The 21445-nt window shown below is 37.9% G+C and overlaps 1 protein-coding gene across 4 annotated transcripts in view; it reads left to right on the forward strand.

Annotated features, from left to right (window-relative positions):
- The window catches only part of rhbdl1 (rhomboid, veinlet-like 1 (Drosophila)), a 99216-nt gene that overhangs the window by 64640 nt on the left and 13131 nt on the right, over positions 1 to 21445 (forward strand). For all 4 annotated transcript variants that reach the window (XM_062054890.1, XM_062054892.1, XM_062054891.1 and 1 more), the window contains one exon: positions 19328 to 19428. In XM_062054890.1, coding sequence (XP_061910874.1) covers positions 19328 to 19428 — 101 coding nt within the window. The remainder of the gene's footprint in view (positions 1 to 19327; positions 19429 to 21445) is intronic.

Genomic DNA, 21445 nt, shown 5'->3' on the forward strand with positions numbered 1-21445 from the left:
ACAATTGGAAATACAAACTTTTGTTCTACTTTAGAGGTGTACTTTTCATGAAAATGATGTTCAAATCTCCAGTAATACAGATGTTGTTGATTAATTTGCTGGTTGAACAACTTGAGAATCAACCTAAAGTAAGGAAAATATGGTTGAGGTATTATAAGCAAATCCAAAATCTAAACAATTGGAAATACAAACTTTTGTTCTACTTCAGAGGCTTACTTATTCTGAAATTTTTGGTCGAATCTTAAGTTGTACAAAAGGAGTGTTTGATTCATTTGGTGGTTGAACAACTTGAAGCTCTACCTACAATTTGTAAGGAAAATAGGGTCAAAGTATCGTAAGAAAATCTAAAACCTAAAAAATTGGAAATATGAGCTTTTGCTCCACTTTAGAGGTGTACCTTTCATGAAGATGTTGGTCAAATCTCCAGTTGTACAAAAGGATTGTTGATTCATTTGGTGGTTGAACAACTTAAAACTCAACCTAAAATGTTTAAGGAATAATAGGGTCCAAGTATCATTAAAAAAATCCAAAACCTAAACAATTACAAATATGAATTCATGTTAAATTTTAGAGCCTTTGTGTTCATGAAAATGATGGTCAAATCTGCAGTTGTCCAAAAGGGGTGTCCGATAGGTTTGTTGGTTGAACAACTTGAAACTCAACCTAAAATGTTTTAAAGAAAATAGATTCAAATTATCACAAGAAACTCCAAAACCTCAACAATTGGAAATACAAACTTATGTTCTACTTTAGAGGTGTACTTTTCATAAAAATGATGTTCAAATCTCCAGTAGTACAGAAGTGTTGTTGATTGATTTGCTAGTTGAACAACTTGAGAATCAACCTTAAGTAAGGGGAATATGGTTGAGGTATTATAAGCAAATCCAAAATCTAAACAATTGCAAATACAAACTTTTGTTCTACTTCAGAGGCTTACTTATTCTGAAATTTTTGGTCGAATCTTAAGTTGTACAAAAGGAGCGTTTGATTCATTTGGTGGTTGAACAACTTGGAGCTCTACCTACAATTTGTAAGGAAAATAGGGTCAAAGTATCATAAGAAAATATAAAACCTAAAAAATTGGAAATATGAGCTTTTGTTCCACTTTAGAGGTGTACTTTTCATGAAAATGTTGGTCAAATCTCCAGTTGTACAAAAGGATTGTCGATTCATTTGGTGGTTGAACAATTTAAAACTCAACCTAAAATGTTTAAGGAATTATAGGGTCGAAGTATCATTAAAAAAAATCAGAAACCTAAACAATTACAAATATGAATTCATGTTAAATTTTAGAGCCTTCATTTTCATGAAAATGATGGTCAAATCTGCAGTTGTCCAAAAGGAGCGTTCGATAGGTTTGGTGGTTGAACAACTTGAAACTCAACCTAGAATTTTTTAAGGAAAATAGATTCGAATTATCACAAGAAAATCCAAAACCTGAACAACTCGGAATATAAACTTTTGTTCTACTTTAGAGGTGTACTTTTTCTGAAAATTTTGGTCGAATCTTAAGGAGCGTTTGATTAATTTGGTGGTTGAAGAACTTAGAACTGACCTATATAATGTTTAAAGAAAATAGGGTCTAAGTATCATCAGAAAACCCCTAATCTAAACAATTACAATATAAATATATATATGATTTTAGAGCCTTAATTTTTATGAAAATCTGTGTCAAATCTCCAGTCGTCCAAAAGGACCGTTTCATTAACTGGGCAGTTGAAGAGCTTTGGAATCAAACTAAAATTTGCAGGGAAAATATGGTCGAAAAATCATAAGAAAATCCAAAACCTAAACAATTGAAAATACAAAGTTTTGTTCTACTTCTGTCATGTCTTTGTGATCATGTTTTGCTTTAGTTATGTCCTGTTGGTTTTGAACTCTTTTTAGTTCCTGTTTGTGCACTCTTGTTTGTTTTGTTACCATGTCAACCCATTAGTTGCACCTGTTTTCACGTTCGGACTCACGCACCTGTCATCAATCATGTCACTATTATTTAAGCCTGTCGTTTTCAGTTAGTCTGCCTGGCGACATTGTCATTATCATGCCCTGCTTATTCCATAGTTTATGCTTCATGCCATGCCACGTAAGTTTTTGTTCTGCTCTTGTCACAGTAAGAGTTTATTTGTTTCACGTCCATAGTTTTGTCCATGTGTTAGTTTTTGTTTTCACATTTTGTATCTCCGCCTTGTGCGCGCCTTTTGTTTTGTTCTTTTTATAGTCAGAATAAAACATGTATTTACCTTCACGCCTTGTCCGATCCAATTCTCTTGCATCTTGTGAAAGCAATCCACGCAGCGAGCCGCGAAAGCCTCGCAGCAAGCTGCACCATAGTCCACGTCGTGACAACTTCAGAGGTGTACTTTTTCTAAAAATGTAGGTGAAATCTTCCAGGAAGGAACGTTCGATTTATTTCGTGATTGAACAACTTGGAACTCAACCTAAAAATTGTGAGGAAAATATGGTCCAGAGATCATACAAAAATCCAGTTTATGAACAATTGGGATTATACAGATGTGTTGTACTTTAGAAGTTAACTTTTCCTGAAAATTGTCATCAAATCTCCAGCTGTACAAAAGGACTGTTCGATTTGTTTGGTGGTTGAACAACTTGGAACTCAACCTACATTTTTACTTTAAATAGGGCCGAGGTATCCTTTGTCTGATTTTGTACTAAATTGTTATCAAAATAGTTTTTACTGTTTTCTATCCCTGGTGGTGTAACAATACATGCCTCTGCCTTCCATGGCTCTTCACTTTACTTATGTGTTTAAAGGAGCCCATATTTGACAAACAATTTGCATGTCTATATTTACTTAAAATGACAGTCTTTAAGTTTAAACGACATTAAAAGTGTATGTGAGTCATCCAGAAAAAGGAGGTGGACCATCTGTTCATGGCCTCTTGTCTACTTTTACAATTCATTTAAAAGCCTGTGCTTGTAAATGTCATTAAATACAGCCGCATCCATTTTCGACGCCTCATCCCGACTCTAATGGCGCTGTCAGACATGGAGCGGCTCCATTAACGATATTTTTCTTAGAAAGAGGGTGAAGAGTAAAACTGTCACCACAATGAATCATCATACTCACGACAAATGGCCATTTGTAGAATAAAACATGTTATACAGAAGTAGGAAATATGTCCTATATTATTTCTAAATGTACCCAGCAGGCACAAGACATTAAAACAACGTTGAGAACTTGTTGAATTAGGTCCTGACGTTGAGCAACTCAAACCTAACGTTGGAACAACATGCTTTTTTTTTTGACAACGTTTAATCAATGTTTGGGTCATGACGTTGATTTGACCTTTGAATTTTGTTCATTTTCCAACCTAAATTTTGCAACACAAATACAACGTTGAAACAACATGCTTTTTGAGAACGGTTATTCAATGTCAGGTTGTGGCGTTGATTTGACATTTGCAATTTGATCATTTCCCAACCAACAACGTTGATCCAACGTTGGACATCAATGTTGTCTCAATTTACAAATACAACTATTAAAAAAACAAAAACAAGACCATATAATCAATGTTATATCAATGTCTTGTGCCTGCTGGGTATGTTCTATTTTATATATGACAAGGTCACTGAACACTAAGCATTATTATCTTTTTGAAGAAAGAATCTTGTCAAAAAGTCTACACCGGTGCAGTCAAGTCCCCCAAAAAAGAACATTGGAGGACAAGAAACGATGGATCCAAATAGAATCACAACCTTCAGTGTAAACAGAGCCAAGCTTGAGGCCTGAGGGAGAGGAGACAATCCCCTGTTTTACTAACATCACATGCTACAGTAAACACACCATGTCTCTGCTTTGCCCACGCGCGCGCACACACAGACACACACACACACACACACACATGCATACACACAAAGTAGGCCATCAAGTATTCTGTGTCTTGTCCCTTAGAGAAGTGCATTCATAAAAAATACGTAAAATATTTTAAGGAGATCCAATACTCCTACATGCAGAGAATAAAAATAGCACTGATTGGTGTGCAGACCTCCACCAATAATCCCAATCCTGTCAGTCTAATTTTTTCATGTAGTAAATCCCTAAGCAACCCATCTGCTGGTTTACTACCCCACCTCACCCCAATGCATGCTGACCGTAACTATAAGGAGTGTAAATATATTCCTCAGATCACACATTTATGTGAGTACGAATATCTAAAATAAATCACCCGAAATAAATATAAAATCAATTCTGTAAATAAAATATTCATCAGGATTTACGCCAGAAAATCCAAAAATGTATATTACACAAAGATATATGTTTTGTGGTATAACACATTTGTCTGCTTATGGGTCATAAATAAAATATATACAATAAAATTGTATTAAAAAACATTGTGTTTACCATATTTAGAATATTTATATATTGTAAAAAAAAATCACCAAATAAAATTCCTCTATTTGAATTTTCATCTGAATATGTATCATAGGTATTGGGGCCAAACAGCTCAATTTTTGTTTCATCTGACCACATAACTTTCTTCCAGAAGCTCTTATCTTTGTCCATGTGATGTCAGATGAAACAAAAATTGAGCTGTTTGGCCACAATACCCAGCAATATGTTTGGAGGAGCAAAGGTAAGTCCTTTAATCCCAGGAACACCAAACCTACCGTCAAGCATGGTGGTGGTAGTATTATGCTTTGGGCCTGTTTTGCTGCCAATGGAACTGGTGCTTTACAGAGAGTAAATGGGACAATGAAAAAGGAGGATTACCTCCAAATTCTTGAGGACAACCTAAAATCATCAGCCCGGAGGTTGGGTCTTGTGAGCAGTTGGGTGTTCCAACAGGACAATGACCCCAAACACACGTAAAAATTGGTAAAGGAATGGCTAAATCAGGCTAGATTAAAGGTTTTAGAATGGCCTTCCCAAAGTCCTGACTTAAACGTGTGGACAATGCTGAAGAATCAAGTCCATGTCAGAAAACCAACACATTTAGCTGAACTACACCAATTTTGTCAAGAGGAGTGCTTTAAAAATTCAACCAGAAGCTTGTGGATGGCTACCAAAAGCGCCTTATTGCAGTGAAACTTGCCAAGGGACATGTAACCAAATATTAACATTGCTGTATGTATACTTTTGACCCAGCAGATTTGCTCACATTTTCTGTATACCCATAATAAATTCATAAAAGAACCAAACTTCATGAATGTTTTTTGTGACCAACAAGTATGTGCTCCAATCACTCTATCACAAAAAATAAGAGTTGTAGAAAATATTGGAAACTCAAGACAGCCATGACATTATGTTCTTTACAAGTGTATGTAAACTTTTGACCACGACTGTATATACAGTATATGGGTTATACTTGTATAGCGCTTTTCTACCTTCAAGATAAAAGTTCCTAAATTAGCATATTTTTTTGGAAATGTGCGACAAATTTCCTTGCCCTTATGTGGGCTCCGTACCGAGGATGTCGTTGTGGCTTGTGCAGCCCTTTGAGACACTTGTGATTTAGGGCTATATAAATAAACATTGATTGATTGATAAATACAATCTTAGCAATTTTGTGGAAAAAAATACAAATAAAACATTAATTCCACAATTTATTTGGGTATGGACCAGAAAACTCTGCACTCCATACAGCTGTATGGCGTGCACTCGCCACTCGCCATACAGCAATTTATGATATCTGACTATTACCTGATCGCTTCTATGTTAGCTACCTCTCTTTGTTTATAATGTCTATTTTCTACATTTTATGCTGCCTTTTTGTTGTTGTTGCTGCAGCTGTTACATATACTGTAATATTGTACATGGTAATTGGGATTTGTTATATATTGTATATACTATATAAAAATATAATATATCAGTATATATTATATACTGTATATATAATATGTAAATATTACATATATGTTATATTTTATATTGCTACTATGGTACTTTTTAGTCTACCTAATACCTGCATTATCCTTTCCATCCTTTGAAACTGAGCTACTGTGTGAAATCAATAAAGTCTGTCTAAGTTTAAGTCTCAGTCAAAAAAAGTTTTGAAATATTCTATTTAAAAAAGTTATAGGAAAAGAAAAAGAAAAAGGCAAACAGTTACAGATTGTTACAGTTAGGATAGGATGGATATTTGACTAAATTCCTTCTGACTACATGGAAAATGGATTGGTTGATTTTTTTAGTTTTAGATAGATAAATAATAAGGAAAGTTGACATAGCTGCCATTGTGTGTTGTTTCACAAACTCGTTGAATCAAAAGCGCCTCTGCTGGTTCCTGACAAGTAATGCACTCCATTTTGCCTCATTACTTCAAAACACAATTAATGAACCACCCACTCGACGAACTGATTATTATACTGACCTCTAGTCAGAGTAGAAATATTTCATCTTTATTTTTATGGACTGTTGTAAGTTCACAGAGGAGCTCGGTGTCGCCCAAGAAGGGGTGAGCGTGTATAGCGGGGGAGGGCGAGTTAGGAATTATCATAATTACGGCGGCCGCCTCTGCATAGTGCCAAGGTCACCCTGCCTGCTTTGGAGTGGGTGGAGCTTCAGTAACGTTTTGGTCACAAAATGGCAAGCAGCAGCCTGACCTTGATCGTCTTGCACGTTATCAATAATAGCCAAGCAAGAAGCTGGCATGACGAACAAGAATGTACTCGAACACCTGAAGCCCTTTTGTTTGGAATCGTTCATTATCTGCACTACAGCTCCAGACAGTAAACGCCTCCCTGTCATCATTTGTGAAAACTAAATGAGGGTCGCTGTCTGCCGAGCAACAAGCCTGTCTATTTCCTGCCGGTAGATATGATCATATTTCATATTTATCCTGCATGCACGTCTTTGCAAACTGCCATCAATTTGCATAAATAGTGGATGTGGTGGCGTGACACACTGGCAAGGAGGAACCTAAAGACCTGCAGTCGTTGAAAGACGTGTGAGGCAAAGCAGGGTAGACTACATCGCAACATCAGAGCGACGCTACAGAAGTCTCACGGAGGCCTCGGCGCGCTTCCACACTATAACCGAACAACATCAGTCAATTAGTGCGGGATCAAACACATCTAAAATTGGCTTCTATGTAATGACAATATCAACTACCACACATGAGGTCGTCCGTCTCCTCCTCATTATATACAAACCCACCGTCTCCAACAGCTTTAGTGAAGACATCATTAATCCAGTACCAACTGTTTTCACACATAGTCATGGGACTTTACTAAGACATGTTAAAGGTCATTACTACAGTAAGAAAAATACATGTTCTCACCAGAATTTGGAAGCTTTTACATAAAGTTAAGTACTACATTTGTATGCATGTCCAATACAACACTTAAAACCTTCAGCATATCAGTATGTGGAATTAAATTATGGAATAGATCAGGGGTCCCCAAAATACGGCCCGTGGGAAGTCTCAAGTTTCTTCTGTTAGCTACCTCTCTTTGTTTATAATGTCCATTTTCTGCTGGATCTACACTCTATTTTATGCTGCCCTTTTTTTTTTTTTTTCTGCAGCTGTTACATATACTGTAATAATGTACATCGGGGTTGTCCAATTTATTTGAGCTCAGGGGCCGCATGGAGGGAAATCTGCACAGACTATTAAAATCATGGCATTCAAACTAAAAAATAAAGACAACTTCAGATTGTTTTCTTTGTCTTACTTTGGCCAAAAATAGAACAAACACATTCTGAAAATATTACCAAAAAATATAGAAAAAAATACCAGCAGCGGTTAGTTTAAAGTTTAGATCCATGAAGGAAAGAAGAAAGTGAATGAATGTTTATAACTGAATACATTTACACAGGCATAAAAATGTGTTTTCTTTTTTTTTAATGAGTTAAGTAACGTTCATGACAACCTTTTTTCAAAACACAATATAGAATGTGAGATATAACAGGATAATGCATACATTTATTATTTGTTTTCAAAACGGTTACAAAAAAGTGCGACCCCAACAATTTACTGTGGGACCCCATTTTTATGACTTGATGGGGTCTCTGGGACCTCATTTGGAATATTCCGAGCGCCAACACTGATGGTGTATTGGTGCGTGCAAAACAGCAGCAGCCTGCGGGCCGGTTCTAATACTAATCAAATATCATCCCGGGGGCCATAGATAATTGTAATTGACTTTGACACACCGTTCCAGACACCCAAAAAAGGTTAGAGATGTTGTGTCAAGACGACATGCCGTCTATTCACAGTTCCAAAGGTACTCTAAGAAATGGAAAATAAACTAAGTTTCTTCCAAAGACTAGAGGAAAAGGAATGGCTAACCATGCTACACACACACAAGAAGGACAACACAAGAAGCGGCCGGTGTAGTAGTGTGATCGATCCAGATGTCGATACTATTGATACCTACTTCAGTAGAGTATCAATATATAATCAATACTAAAATGATTAGACCAATATTTGTCTCTTTCTTGTTTTTATTACAAAATCATTTTCAGTTCTATAGCCTATTGTCAAAGTATCGGATCAGGACTTGAAATGAAATCGGATTTGAGGCCAAAAAATCAAGTTGGGATGGGAGGCCAAAAATGTTTATCAGGACATCCCTAAAAAAATATAAACACAAAACACATTTTATAGTGAATAGTTACAGTTTTATGTGGAGAAAACAGGACATATAAATGACGAATTAAATTGATAAATGATCATTTAACATCACTTTTACTTATTATTAGAGACTTGCTGGCGATGAGCAGCGAGGGAGAAGGGAACTGGAGAGATGCACTTTCAAGCTAGAACTTTAGAGAGTGGACGGTTAGAGCTGTATACTGGATTGTAAACTACCCAGGATCACTTCCTGTATTGTATGTCTTCTTTAAACCGTCTCCCCTGCGGTCTGTGTTAACTAGGATTATTTACACCAAATCCTGTTGTAACAGACACCACCTTTGTGCTTTTGAGTTTTTTCTTGATTTTCAATAGTGTTTCTCGCCTTCCTTATCAAAGCGCTGGCACTCGCAACTTTCTTCGGCCCCATGGTGGTGTCGCGACCTGACAGTGATTCCAGCTGTTATTGCTTGTCCACTAAGTATTAAACATAAAATGGGGAAGTTATGGAGGCTTGCAAATTGTATAAATCATAGGAAAAAGTTACAAAACCAGTGAAGTTGGCACGTTGTGTTATTCGTAAATAAAAACAGAATACAATGATTTGCAAATCCTTTTCAACTTATATTCAATTGAATAGACTGCAAAGACAAGATATTTAAATTTCGAACTAAGATATATATATTTTTTTGCAAATAATCATTAACGTAGAATTTAATGGCAGCAACACATTGCAAAAAAGTGCATTTTTACCACTGTGTTACATGGCCTTTCCTTTTAACAACACTCAGTAAACGTTTGGGAACTGAGGAGACCAATTTTCGAAGTGGAATTCTTTCCCATTCTTGTTTGATATAGAGCTTAAGTTGTTCAACAGTCCGGGGTCTCCGTTGTAGTATTTTAGGCTTCATAATGCGCCACACATTTTCAATGGGAGACAGGTCTGGACTACAGCAGGCCAGTCTAGTACCCGCACTCTTTTACTATGAAGCGACGCTGTTGTAACACGTGGCTTGGCATTGTCTTGCTGAAATAAGCAGGGGCGTCCATGATAACGGTGCTTGGATGGCAACATATGTTGCTCCAAAACCTGTATGTACCTTTCAGCATTAATGGTCCCCTCACAGATGTGTAAATTACCCATGCCTTGGGCACTAATACACCCCCATACCATCACAGATGCTGACTTTTCAACTTTGCGCCTATAACAATCCAGATGGTTCTTTTCCTCTTTGTTCCGGAGGACACGACGTCCACAGTTTCCAAAAACAATTTGAAATGTGGACTCGTCAGACCACAGAACACTTTTCCACTTTGCATCAGTCCATCTTAGATGAGCTCGGACCCAGCAAAGCCGGCGGAATTTCTGGGTGTTGTTGATAAATAGCTTTCGCTTTGCATAGTAGAGTTTTAACTTGCACTTACAGATGTAGCGACAAACTGTAGTTACTGACAGTGGTTTTCTGAAGTGTTCCTGAGCCCATGTGGAGATATCCTTTACACACTGATGTCGGTTTTTGATGCAGTACCGCCTGAGGGATTGAAGGTCATGGGCTTAGCCGCTTACATGCAGTGATTTCTACAGATTCTCTGAACTTTTTGATGATATTACAGACCGTACATGGTGAAATCCCTAAATTCCTTGCAATAGCTCATTGAAAAATGTTGTTCTTAAACTGTTCGACAATTTGCTCACGCATTTGTTCACAGAGTGGTGACCCTCGCCCCATCTTTGTTTGTGAATGGCTGAGCATTTCATGGAAGCTGCTTTTATACCCAATCATGGCACCCACCTGTTCCCAATTAGCCTGTTCACCTGTGGGATGTTCCAAATAAGTGTTTGATGAGCATTCCTCAACTTTCTCAGTCTTTTTTGCCACTTGTGCCAGCTTTTTTGAAACATGTTGCAGTCAAATTCTAAATGAGCTAATATTTGCAAAAATGAACAAAGTTTTCCAGTTCGAATGTTAAGTATCTTGTCTTTGCACTGCAGTCTAATTAATTGAATATCGGTTGAAAAGGATTAGGAAATCATTATATTCAGTTTTTATCCACGATTTACATGCCAACTTCACTGGTTTTGGGTTTTTTAGTACTGACAGACAATTATTTTTTTAATTAGATTAATCACACGTTTGAATTTTGAATAATCATAATTAATCACAGTAAAATATTTGCTTGCATAAGTTGCATTGACTTTTAGAAAGACCCCAATATTTCGACACAAATACAATTAAGGTCAAGGAGCATTTCTGCAGTTATAATAAATTGAGGGATTAATCTGCGATTAATGCGTCAAATTTTTGTGAATATTTGCATGCGGTAAGGTGTTAACTTTGAGAGCTCTAAACATGAATCATAATGCAAACAGGTGTCTTAAAGCATCAGCTGTATGAGAATGTGAAAGGATAAACAGATGTGTGAACTGACAATTACTTTTGCCTTTATCAATATGAGCCTGACTCGAGCAAAAAAAGATTTATTGATAATTTGATTGAATTCGGTCTTTACGTTATAGCTTGATTAGTAATAGAGTACAGTATATAAAGTGGGGCACCTACAGTATGTATACAGTGCACAGGTTAGGGGCCACAAATACTCGCCTCGCCACCCACGCCATACCACAGCTTGGTGCTTTTCTCCCACTCGCTCCATCTGGCTCCCTCGCCCCTCGTTGGTGCTCCTGGGCAAATAAATCTGATCAGGCATTCCCGGAGTTTTATTAGCCGTCAGAGGCATCCTTTCGGCTGCAGGAGTGCTGACTGGAGCACATCTTCGTGCCCCGCGAATATATACACCATAAATGGCTCTCTCGCAAATAAAGCAGCGTGGACATTAACTAATCGTTATATGCCCGCCATCCAAAATGGGGGGCGGCCTCTTTATGTGCATTCCTTTGCAAAGGATACATACAGCCTATAGGAACATTGCTGGCAGTAAACAGTCTGTACGTAGCTTAAGGCAGTGTTTGTCAACCTTTTTTGAGCCAAGGCACATATTTTTTTATTGAAACAACGCGGAGGCACACCACCAGCAGAAATCATTAAAAAATGAAACTCCGTAGACAATAAAAAGTCGTTGTCGCAATTGTTGGATATGACTTTAAACCATAACCAAGCATGCATCAATATACTGTCGCTCTTGTCTCAAAGTAGGTGAACTGTCACCACCCGTCACATCACGCCGTGACTTATTAGACTTTTTTGCTATTTTCCCGTGTGTAGTGTTTTAGTTCTTGTCTTGCGCTCCTATTTTGGAGGCTCTTCCTGTTGGAGTTTCATGTCTTCCTTTGGCCGCTATTCCCCGCACCTGCTTTGTTTTAGCAATCAAGAATATTTAAGTTGTTGCTATCTTTTTTTGTGTGGACATTGTTGTCATGTCATGTACGGATGTACTTTGTGGACGCTGTCTCTGCTCCACATGCTGTAAGTGTTTTCTGTCGTCCAGCATTCTGTTTTTTGTTCCGTTTTAGTTTCGTTCTACATAGCCATCCCTAAGCTTTAAAGGCCTACTGAAATGAAATTTTCTTTTTTAAACGGGGATAGCAGATCCATTCTATGTGTCATACTTGATCATTTTGCGATATTGCCATATTTTTGCTGAAAGGATTTAGTAGAGAACATCGACGATAAAGTTCGCAACTTTTGGTCACTGATAAAAAAGCCTTGCCTGTACCGGAAGTAGCGTGACGTCGCAGGTTGAAAGGCTCCTCACATTTCCCCATTGTTTACACCAGCAGCGAGAGCGATTCGGACCGAGAAAGCGACGATTACCCCATTAATTTGAGCGAGGATGAAAGATTTGTGGATGAGGAAAGTGAGAGTGAAGGACTACAGTGCAGTGCAGGTCGTATCTTTTTTCGCTCTGACCGTAACTTAGGTACAAGGGCTCATTGGATTCCACACTTTCTGCTTTTTCTATTGTGGATCACGGATTTGTATTTTAAACCACCTCGGATACTGTATCCTCTTGAAAATGAGAGTCGAGAACGCGAAATGGACATTCACAGTGACTTTTATCTCCACGACAATACATCGGCGAAGCACTTTAGCTATGGAGCTAACGTGATAGCATTGTGCTTAAATGCAGATAGAAACAAAAGAAATAAACCCCTGACTGGAAGGAAGGACAGAAGATCAACAATACTACCAAACACTGGACCTGTAACCACACGGTTAATGCTGTACCGCCTGGCGAAGCCTAGCAATGCTGTTGCTAACAACGCCATTGAAGCTAACTTAGCTACGGAACCTCGACAGAGCTATGCTAAAAATATTAGCTCTCCACCTACGCCAGCTCTCATCTGTTCAACACCCGTGCTCACCTGCGTTCCAGCGATCGATGGCGCGACAAAGGACTTCACCCGATCATCGATGCGGTCGGCGGCTGGCGGCAGCTAGCGTCGGATAGCGCGTCTGCTATCCAACTCAAAGTCCTCCTGGTTGTGTTGCTGCAGCCGGCCGCTAATACACCGATCACATCTACAGCTTTCTTCATTGTTAATTCAACAAATTGCAAAAGATTCACCAACACAGATGTCCAGAATACTGTGGAATTTTGCGATGAAAACAGAGCTGTTTGTATTGGGATACGATGTGTCCCAATACTTCAGCTTCAACCATTGACGTCACGCGCCAAAGTCATCATACATAGACGTTTTCAACCGGGAGTTTCCCGTAAAATTTAAAATTGCACTTTATGAGTTAACCCGGCCGTATGTGTTGCAATGTTAAGATTTCATCATTGATATATAAACTATCAGACTGCGTGGTCAGTAGTAGTGGGTTTCAGTAGGCCTTTAATGCCTTTTCTTAGGGGCGCTCACCTTTTGTTTATTTTTGGTTTAAGCACTAGACCTTTTTACCTGCGCACTGCCTCCCGCTGTTGCCTGCATATTGTGATCACGACAAACCATCGTCATCTCACACGACGTGTTCCCGACATCTACAAAGCAATTAGTTACCGGCTGCCACCTACTGATATGGTATGGTATAACATGGTTACTCTGCCGAGCTCTAGACAGCACAGACACTCAACAACGGCACATTATTTGCAGTTTATAATTACTTGTTTGCAAAAAATATCTTTAACCCAAATAGGTGAAACTGCGGCACACCAGACTGTCTCTCACGCCGCAGCACAGTGGTTGAAAAACACTGGCTTAAGGGATGCTAATGCAGTATTAGCTTTTGGTTTAAAAGGCAGGGTGTGATGATAACCGCAGAACGGGGATTGGAACTGAGCTCTTTTAGTACCTGCAATACATATCAAACGCCACCAGGCGGCAGTATTGCCCTGCAAAGTCACTCCTCGTCAAAGTGTACGTAGTATTTTCCAGGCAGGCGCAACAAAAGAATGCATGTGTTTTGTTTAAACCTGTGCGCTGCAACGTGAGGATTGTTTTGACATTTCAGATATTTCCGCCTCGGTTGTGTGACGGCGACTGAGGGGCGACGCCTCAGGCTCTGTCAAAGTCTGGCCTCAGATCAGCTTAGCGCCACACGTCTGCGCTTTATCTGGGATAGAGTGCAGCAGTCCCGTAGCTGAGGGCCTGCTGAGGGTAAAACGTTTGGCTGCTTCAAGTTTAGTTTGACAAAAAGGCTAAGCACTGAGGATTAGACTTGAGGTAGTTTGGTCGTGCGGCTGACCCTTGCTTCCGCACAAAGTGACGGGTTTTACTCGCTGGATGTTGCAGGCTTTGTGGATGTCGATGGAAATGATGGCGACACTAAATAAAGTGTGCATGAGATGCGGCGTGTCTGCTCCGCGCCGGAATTAATCGTACACCTCCCAGCTCGGCTTCTGCAGGAGTGTGAGAGCCCTAAATCTTAAATCCCGGCTAAGCAGCGGAGCTCACATGACAGGTCTGTTTAATATTCATACTGTATCAGGGAGGGCCTACAGCAGCGCAGTAAAAGGCGGCTGAAACTCCCTGTAGACCCTCGGCTCGTCTGCTTAGACACAGTTGGAGATATCCCTGCTACCCGACACCAGGTGTCTTGCGCCAACTCGCTCGATAACCTTAAATAATACAATAACTTTTGCTCCAAAATTGCTTTTAATACCCTTGACATTTGTCCAGTTTTAATCTAGTGACATCATTAGACCACGTTTAGAAATGTCACCCACTGGATGTCAAGTAGGAAAATCATCAAATTGCACCGGTCGCCCCCTGGGCGACCGGTGCTAGCGCTTCATCTGTGGTCACCTCATACTTGCCAACCTTGAGACCTCCAAATTCGGGAGATTGGGGGGGGGTTTGAGGTGGGCGGGGTTGGGGTGGGAGGGGCGGGATTAAGGGGAGAGGAGTATATTTATAGCTAGAATTCACTGAAATTCAAGTATTTCTTATAAAATAAAATAAATACTTGACTTTCAGTGAATTCTAGCTATATATATATATATATATATATATGTATATATATATACATATATATATATGTATTTTATTATATATATATATATATATATATATATATATATATATATATATATATATATATATATATATATATATATATATATATATATATATAAATAATAATAATACTTGAATTTCAGTCTTCATTTATTTACACATACAGTATACACACATTACACTCCTCTCTACTCATTGTTGTATTTGAAAGTGCAATGCTTTGCAGCCAGTAGCACAGCCTTTGAAGGAGCGTAGGTATGTGCAGTGTAATATTCTGGGTTGGAGTCAATAATCAGGCGAGGTGATGAAGTTACGTCTCCTTACTTCATACTTCAGAACCGACTCCCACACTTGCCCATGACAAATTTGTGCTTTGTTTTAAAGATATGATATTTGGATTTACAGTATATGAAAAAAAATTGAAAATGAATTTTACCTTAGCAACCTCATTATACTATTGGCTAAGTTTTATATTCATAAATGTAAGTTTCTCAATACCCGACCTGTTTTTTGTGCCTTTAAAAAAGATTCAGAACCCTACATTAAAACACTCTCTACCTCTAACAACCAAACAGCTGTGAAAACAATGATGCTGTGCTCCAAATTTGTATTATTTACGGAACTTGTGTGAGCCTATGGCTTTACATTTTGTTACATATCTATATATATTTGCATTCTTCTTTAGTTGCTTTATTGAGTTTACAAACCCCCTGGTGCTGTTTTGTACTGTTTTGTACTGTTTCTGTACTTGTTTTGAATATTTATTTATTTTTTGATTGTATGTAAATGCCGTCAAGGTGCGCAATACAACGTAAACCGTTGGACAACCAAAAAGTAACCACAGAAAGTGTTCTGTGGTTACTTTTTGGTTGGCCAAGCGGATGTGACGACAGGCTGTCCTCACTCAGGTCCGCACGGACCTGGAGGAGGCGTGCCTTAAGTCCGGCTGGAAATCGGGAGAAATTCAGGAGAATGGTTGTCCCAGGAGATTTTCGGGAGAGGCACTGAAATTCGAGAGTCTCAGGGAAAATTCGGGAGGGTTGGCAAGTATGGGTCACCTAATAACCTCTCCACGCAGGAGTGGGGGGCAGAGCAGAAAAGAGACGGCAGATCAACTGGTCGAAAACGGGGCTCTATTTAAAGGCTAGCGTATACAAATTAGTTTTAAGATGAGACTTAAATGCTTCTGCTGCTTCTACTTCTACTGAAAACAGTTTTGATTGAACAAAATGACAGTTTATTAATTGATAAACAGTCGGAACACCCATAATGGAAGTGGTGAGGATATGATTCATGTGAAATGGTAAATATACTGTTTATTGTCATTGTGCAGCCAAAACTAATTTTGTATGGTTTCTTTAGTGTCAACCTTTTATTTTATTTTATTCTGTTTTCAACACTGAACTAATAAGTGGCAGAAACTAAATATGTATTTTTTAAAATTTTCTTAAATAGTAATTTTATATAAAATATTAAATTATGCATTTTGATAGATGTTTACTTAATTATTTATTTATTTTTTTAAATCAGTTTATGTTCCTTTATATATACTTTACTTTGAGCATTGAACAGGCAGGATATGTGTACAGATCATGTTTTTTTATTTTACTTTATTTGGTGTTCTTTTTTATTGAATTTGTTTTACTACACAGACTAACTAAATAAGCTCTGTATTTTTATTTTGACACATGTTTAGATACAATACCAGTCAAAAGTACAGACAACAGTTTCTCATTTTGACAAAGCTTCCAAATGTTTGGCTGGTGATATATATAGCCATATCAGGAAAGTAAAGCTAAAACTGCATGTTTGGTTCATAAATATTAATGATAACCATGTGATAATAACCAGAAACGGATGTATATATGCATGTCTTGAAGGTATTCTAAACGTATATAAGCTCCTACCTAAGTGCATAATCATTTTACCATAATAAAAGACCCTGTTATGTTTAGCATGACAAAAAATGAACACTATACCTCAAGGCTTCGCCGTGTGAAAGCAAAGTAGATCCATTAATGTGAAACTCTAAAATAAAAATTAAAGAAAAAAAATACAAAGTCAAAATGATGCAGATAAAGTTGCCCCAATTCAAATTCTTCTTTTCTTTGAAGAGAAGAGCCAATTCACCTGACACACACACACACACACACACATTCCGCCCTAGACTGTGAAATTGTAGTTTAGTTGAACCAGTCAAAAATGGGCTGCCGTGGATCTCCTTCAATCTGTAGCTGAGGCATCAGCCTTCATATGCACCCATAAATCCTGACAAAAGCAGCCCCCCCACAGGTGCAGGAAGGCACGAGGGGGGTCGAGATGAATGACTCAGGAACGCCACTCTGATTACCATCCGTCTTTCCAGCATCAGCACCAGCCCGCCTCGGGCCCATCAACTTTTTTTCTTTTTAGCACAATGTTTACTCTTTGTGCTCGCACGCTGGAATATGTGCGTTTTAGATTTGACATGGCGTCTCCAACTGCATTGAAAGCGAGACTGTTTGCTTTCATCGACCCCTCAAGGCGTTCCTTATCACCACATTTGCATAATTTACAATGCCAACTTGACACTGTGCGCTGTCACTTTGTACATGGGGATTCCAACAACTACACGCATCATTATGTTGGTCTATGACGGGGGTCGGCAACCCAAAATGTTGAAAGAGCCATATTGGACCAAAAATAAAAATAAAAATCTGTCTGGAGCCGCAAAAAATTAAAAGCCTTATATAAGTGTTATAATGAAATTATGTAAGTGGCTATATTAGTCTACTATCAAAGGCTGATGCAAATCTTCGTTGACAGAAATGTTGTATTTTAATTTTTATTCTACCCTGTTTGCAACATTGGAAAACATTACTAAAATGGAGGCTTCCCACAGGATGAGATAACTTCTGGAAATGACTGTCTCAGAATGGCCAAAGGTATAGAAGTTAAAGGAAACTGCAGGCGGTTTTCTTCCAATGGATTTATTACAGTCTTTGCAATCTGGGTAATGTTTGCTGTGGTCTGGAACAACATGGCACACAAACAACTATGAGAAATGCAGCCAATATTACATACAAATAATGTGTCATAAGACATGCAAATATAAATTAAATACACAGAGGATATAAGTAAAGGAAATTAATTGAACTCAAATATACCTACAAACGAGGCATAATAATGCAATATGTACATTCAGCTAGCCTAAATAGCATGTTAGCATCGATTAGCTTGCGGTCATGGATTGACCAAATGTGCCTGATAAGCACTCCAGCAAATCAATAAAATCATCAAAGCTCACCTTTGTGCATTCATGCACAGCGTAAAACCTCTGGTGGACAAAATGAGACAAAGAATGAGTGGCATAAAACACGTCTTTCTGTGGCAGGGTCGGGGAAAGTTGTACATGTAAACAAACTACCGTGAGTTCAAAGACCGCCAAAATTAAGACAAAACGGTGCTTGCCAATACTCTCATCAGTGACTCATGTATAACATAAACAGTGGGATTTTTAACAATTAGGAAGGTTTGTGTCGGGGTTTTTCTCCTACAGAATATATATTAAAACACAAAACGTGTTTTTTTCTTCATCTTTTTCCATTTTCACACATCTCTGAAGCCACATGCGGCTCTAGAGCCACGGGTTGCTGACCCCTGGTCTGATTATCTAGTAAGTGATTCCCAACCATGGAATATTACCATTTGTTTAGTTCCGGGGTCTCAAAATTAATTTACTCATTACTCATTACTCAACATTAGAGTCTGACTTACAGTAGCAAAGAAATAATGCTACAACCATCACGTAGCAACTTAACACACAACAGGTAAATAACACACAAACGGACAACATTTTCAAGATTTCATTTTCAAAAAGATATTTTAGGCCATGCCTGTGCCTAAACATCCTACGTCAGCAGCCAAAGAAGCTTTTGCTACCTGTTTTGAAAAGTTTTTATTAGAATGGGTATACCAAATTACAGTATATATTGCGCCTTTTTTTTTTTCTGTCCCTCAAATGGGGACAAATTGCACAAAATGTCTGCAATTATTATTCACAGGTAGTCCAACCTCTCAAGGATTCACAAAATAAGAGGTTGCACACACGTGACATAGTGTAACTGCTAACTGAAATAGATGTCTGCACTATTTGGAAAAAGGCCCAAAGCAAGGTGACTTGTGCTGAAGCGTGATGAATAATCTGACCCTCCAGTCCACTATTTTGTTTCTTCCTCTGAACAGCTCTCTGAACCGGACATCCACTTCTCACATCTGTTTTAGTAATATAGTACAATAGGAAATGCAGGTTTTTACACCGTATTGATATGGTGGGCAGTGTGGTCAAATGTGCTCTTCTTCACTTGCCTATCTTTCTGTTTTCTATCCGCAGGCTCACTGACAGTGTCCATCACCGACATGCGTGCTCCAGTGGTGGGGGGCTCCGGCGGGGTCTACGCTCTTTGCTCGGCACATTTGGCCAACGTCGTCATGGTAACTGCCAGAGAGATGGCTTTTTTTAAATTTATTTTTTACTATTTCACCAGAGATTAAATGTCACAAGCTTCCAGTGCGTTTTCTTAGCAACATCAAAGGAAAGCTCTAAGGCTTTTAAGAAGACTTCATTAGGTACACCTGCACCCTCCAATTATATTCATACAAATGCTGCATCAAAAATTGTGCCTGGATTGCAATAATAAGCTTTGGTTTGTAATGATTGTTAATGGAATCATGTAGAGCAGGGGTCACCAACGCGGTGCCCACGGGCACCAGGTCGCCCGTAAGGACCAGATGAGTCGCCCGCGGGCCTGTTGTAAAAAAAAATAAAAAATAAAAAATTTTATTTTTTTTATTTTTATTTTTTTAAATTAAATCTACATAGAAAAAACACAAGATACACTTTCAATCAGTGCATCAACCCAAACAACCCCCCCCCCCCCCCCCCCACCCCATGCACACTCATCCACACCCACTCACACAAAAGGGGTTATTTCTTTCTGCTACCAATATTCTGGTTCCAACAACATAGACAACACATCACAGTCCCTGAAGCACACATGATTGTATAGGCTGCTGGTCCACTAACATTTTCATTAATTACTATGTTTTATGTAATTATTTTTATATTGTTTTACTTTCTTTTTTATCCAAGAAAATGTTTTTTATTTATTTATCTTATTTTATTTTATTTTTTAAAAAAGGGCCTTATCTTCAACAGACCAGGTTGTCAATGAAATTAGATTTGTTTAAAGGGTTTTTTTAAACCAGGCCCAGTCCAGATAATGTCCAAGTCGGACTCAGCAACACACACCTTCATTCATGTACACAGAAAAAAATTAGGGAACACAACAGATTGCATATAATTTATAAACAAAATTAAATTTTCAAAATAAGCATTTATGTACAGTCCAGATTATGTCCAGGTCACTCAAATTAGGGAACACAACAACAGATATCATATAATCTATAAACATAATTATACTTTCAAAATAAGCCTTTGAGGACTTCTCATCTTTTTTTTATGTTTTTTGGCATCATTATCGTTTTCAACCATGTAACTTTCTAAAGTTAGAAAATACTGAATAAATGTTTTAAAGAAAGTAATACTAAGTGAATATCTGTTTTTGGCCTTAAAAATAAACATTTTACAGAGTACTATAATTAAATTAACTAAATCATGATTGTCAATGAACTCTCCTAAAATAACAGAAACCACATTAAGCTTCATAAACAAACCAATCCTTAAACACATTTTTTCAGCTTCCACCCAAAACAAAGACACAATATGACAATACCAAAACAAATGCAGGGTGGATTCAGGCTCCTGACAACAAAATCGGCAATCATCTGACTCTGTCATATTCCATAATTTTAACATTTTCCCTGTGGGTAAGAAGTTATAAATAATTTTAATTTGAAAATAACGATTTTGCACATCGATAGTGGTTTTATAGATTAGTTTGAATATGGCATCCCATGGCAACGGGCAGTCAAAAAAGTCCTCCCATTTTCCATTTGTGTTGTATGAGGCAGCCTTCAAAGATTTCTTTATTAAATAAAAATTATATATTTTTCTATTTATTTTAGTTCCTTTTTGCCAACTAGAATTTCTTATTAGAGGTTTACAAACTAATAATTTAGTAGTTCCATAATTAATTATTTGTTTCCATCTTTTCCCAATTACTCCAGTTAGTTGATAAAATGAAAAGCTTGAGCAAGCATCACCATACATAGCTCTAAATTCATCATACTTCATAATTTCACCATTCTCATTGATAATATCATTGACAAAAATGATTCCTCTTTCAAACACATTTTTCCAAAAGAAAGGCTTTCCATCTATTACAATATTAGAGTTCATCCATATTAACTGCTGCAAAATATCGTCTCTTTTTTCTGGCACATAAAATTGAAAACACCACTATGAGTGGATTGTTTCCTTTATGAACCCCGCCATGTTTCCCAGCAGACTCTCTGGGAGGGGATCACTTGTAAAAAAGGATACAATTTC

The sequence above is a fragment of the Entelurus aequoreus genome, linkage group LG08, assembly GCF_033978785.1.
Source record: "Entelurus aequoreus isolate RoL-2023_Sb linkage group LG08, RoL_Eaeq_v1.1, whole genome shotgun sequence".
Lineage (NCBI taxonomy): Eukaryota > Metazoa > Chordata > Actinopteri > Syngnathiformes > Syngnathidae > Entelurus > Entelurus aequoreus.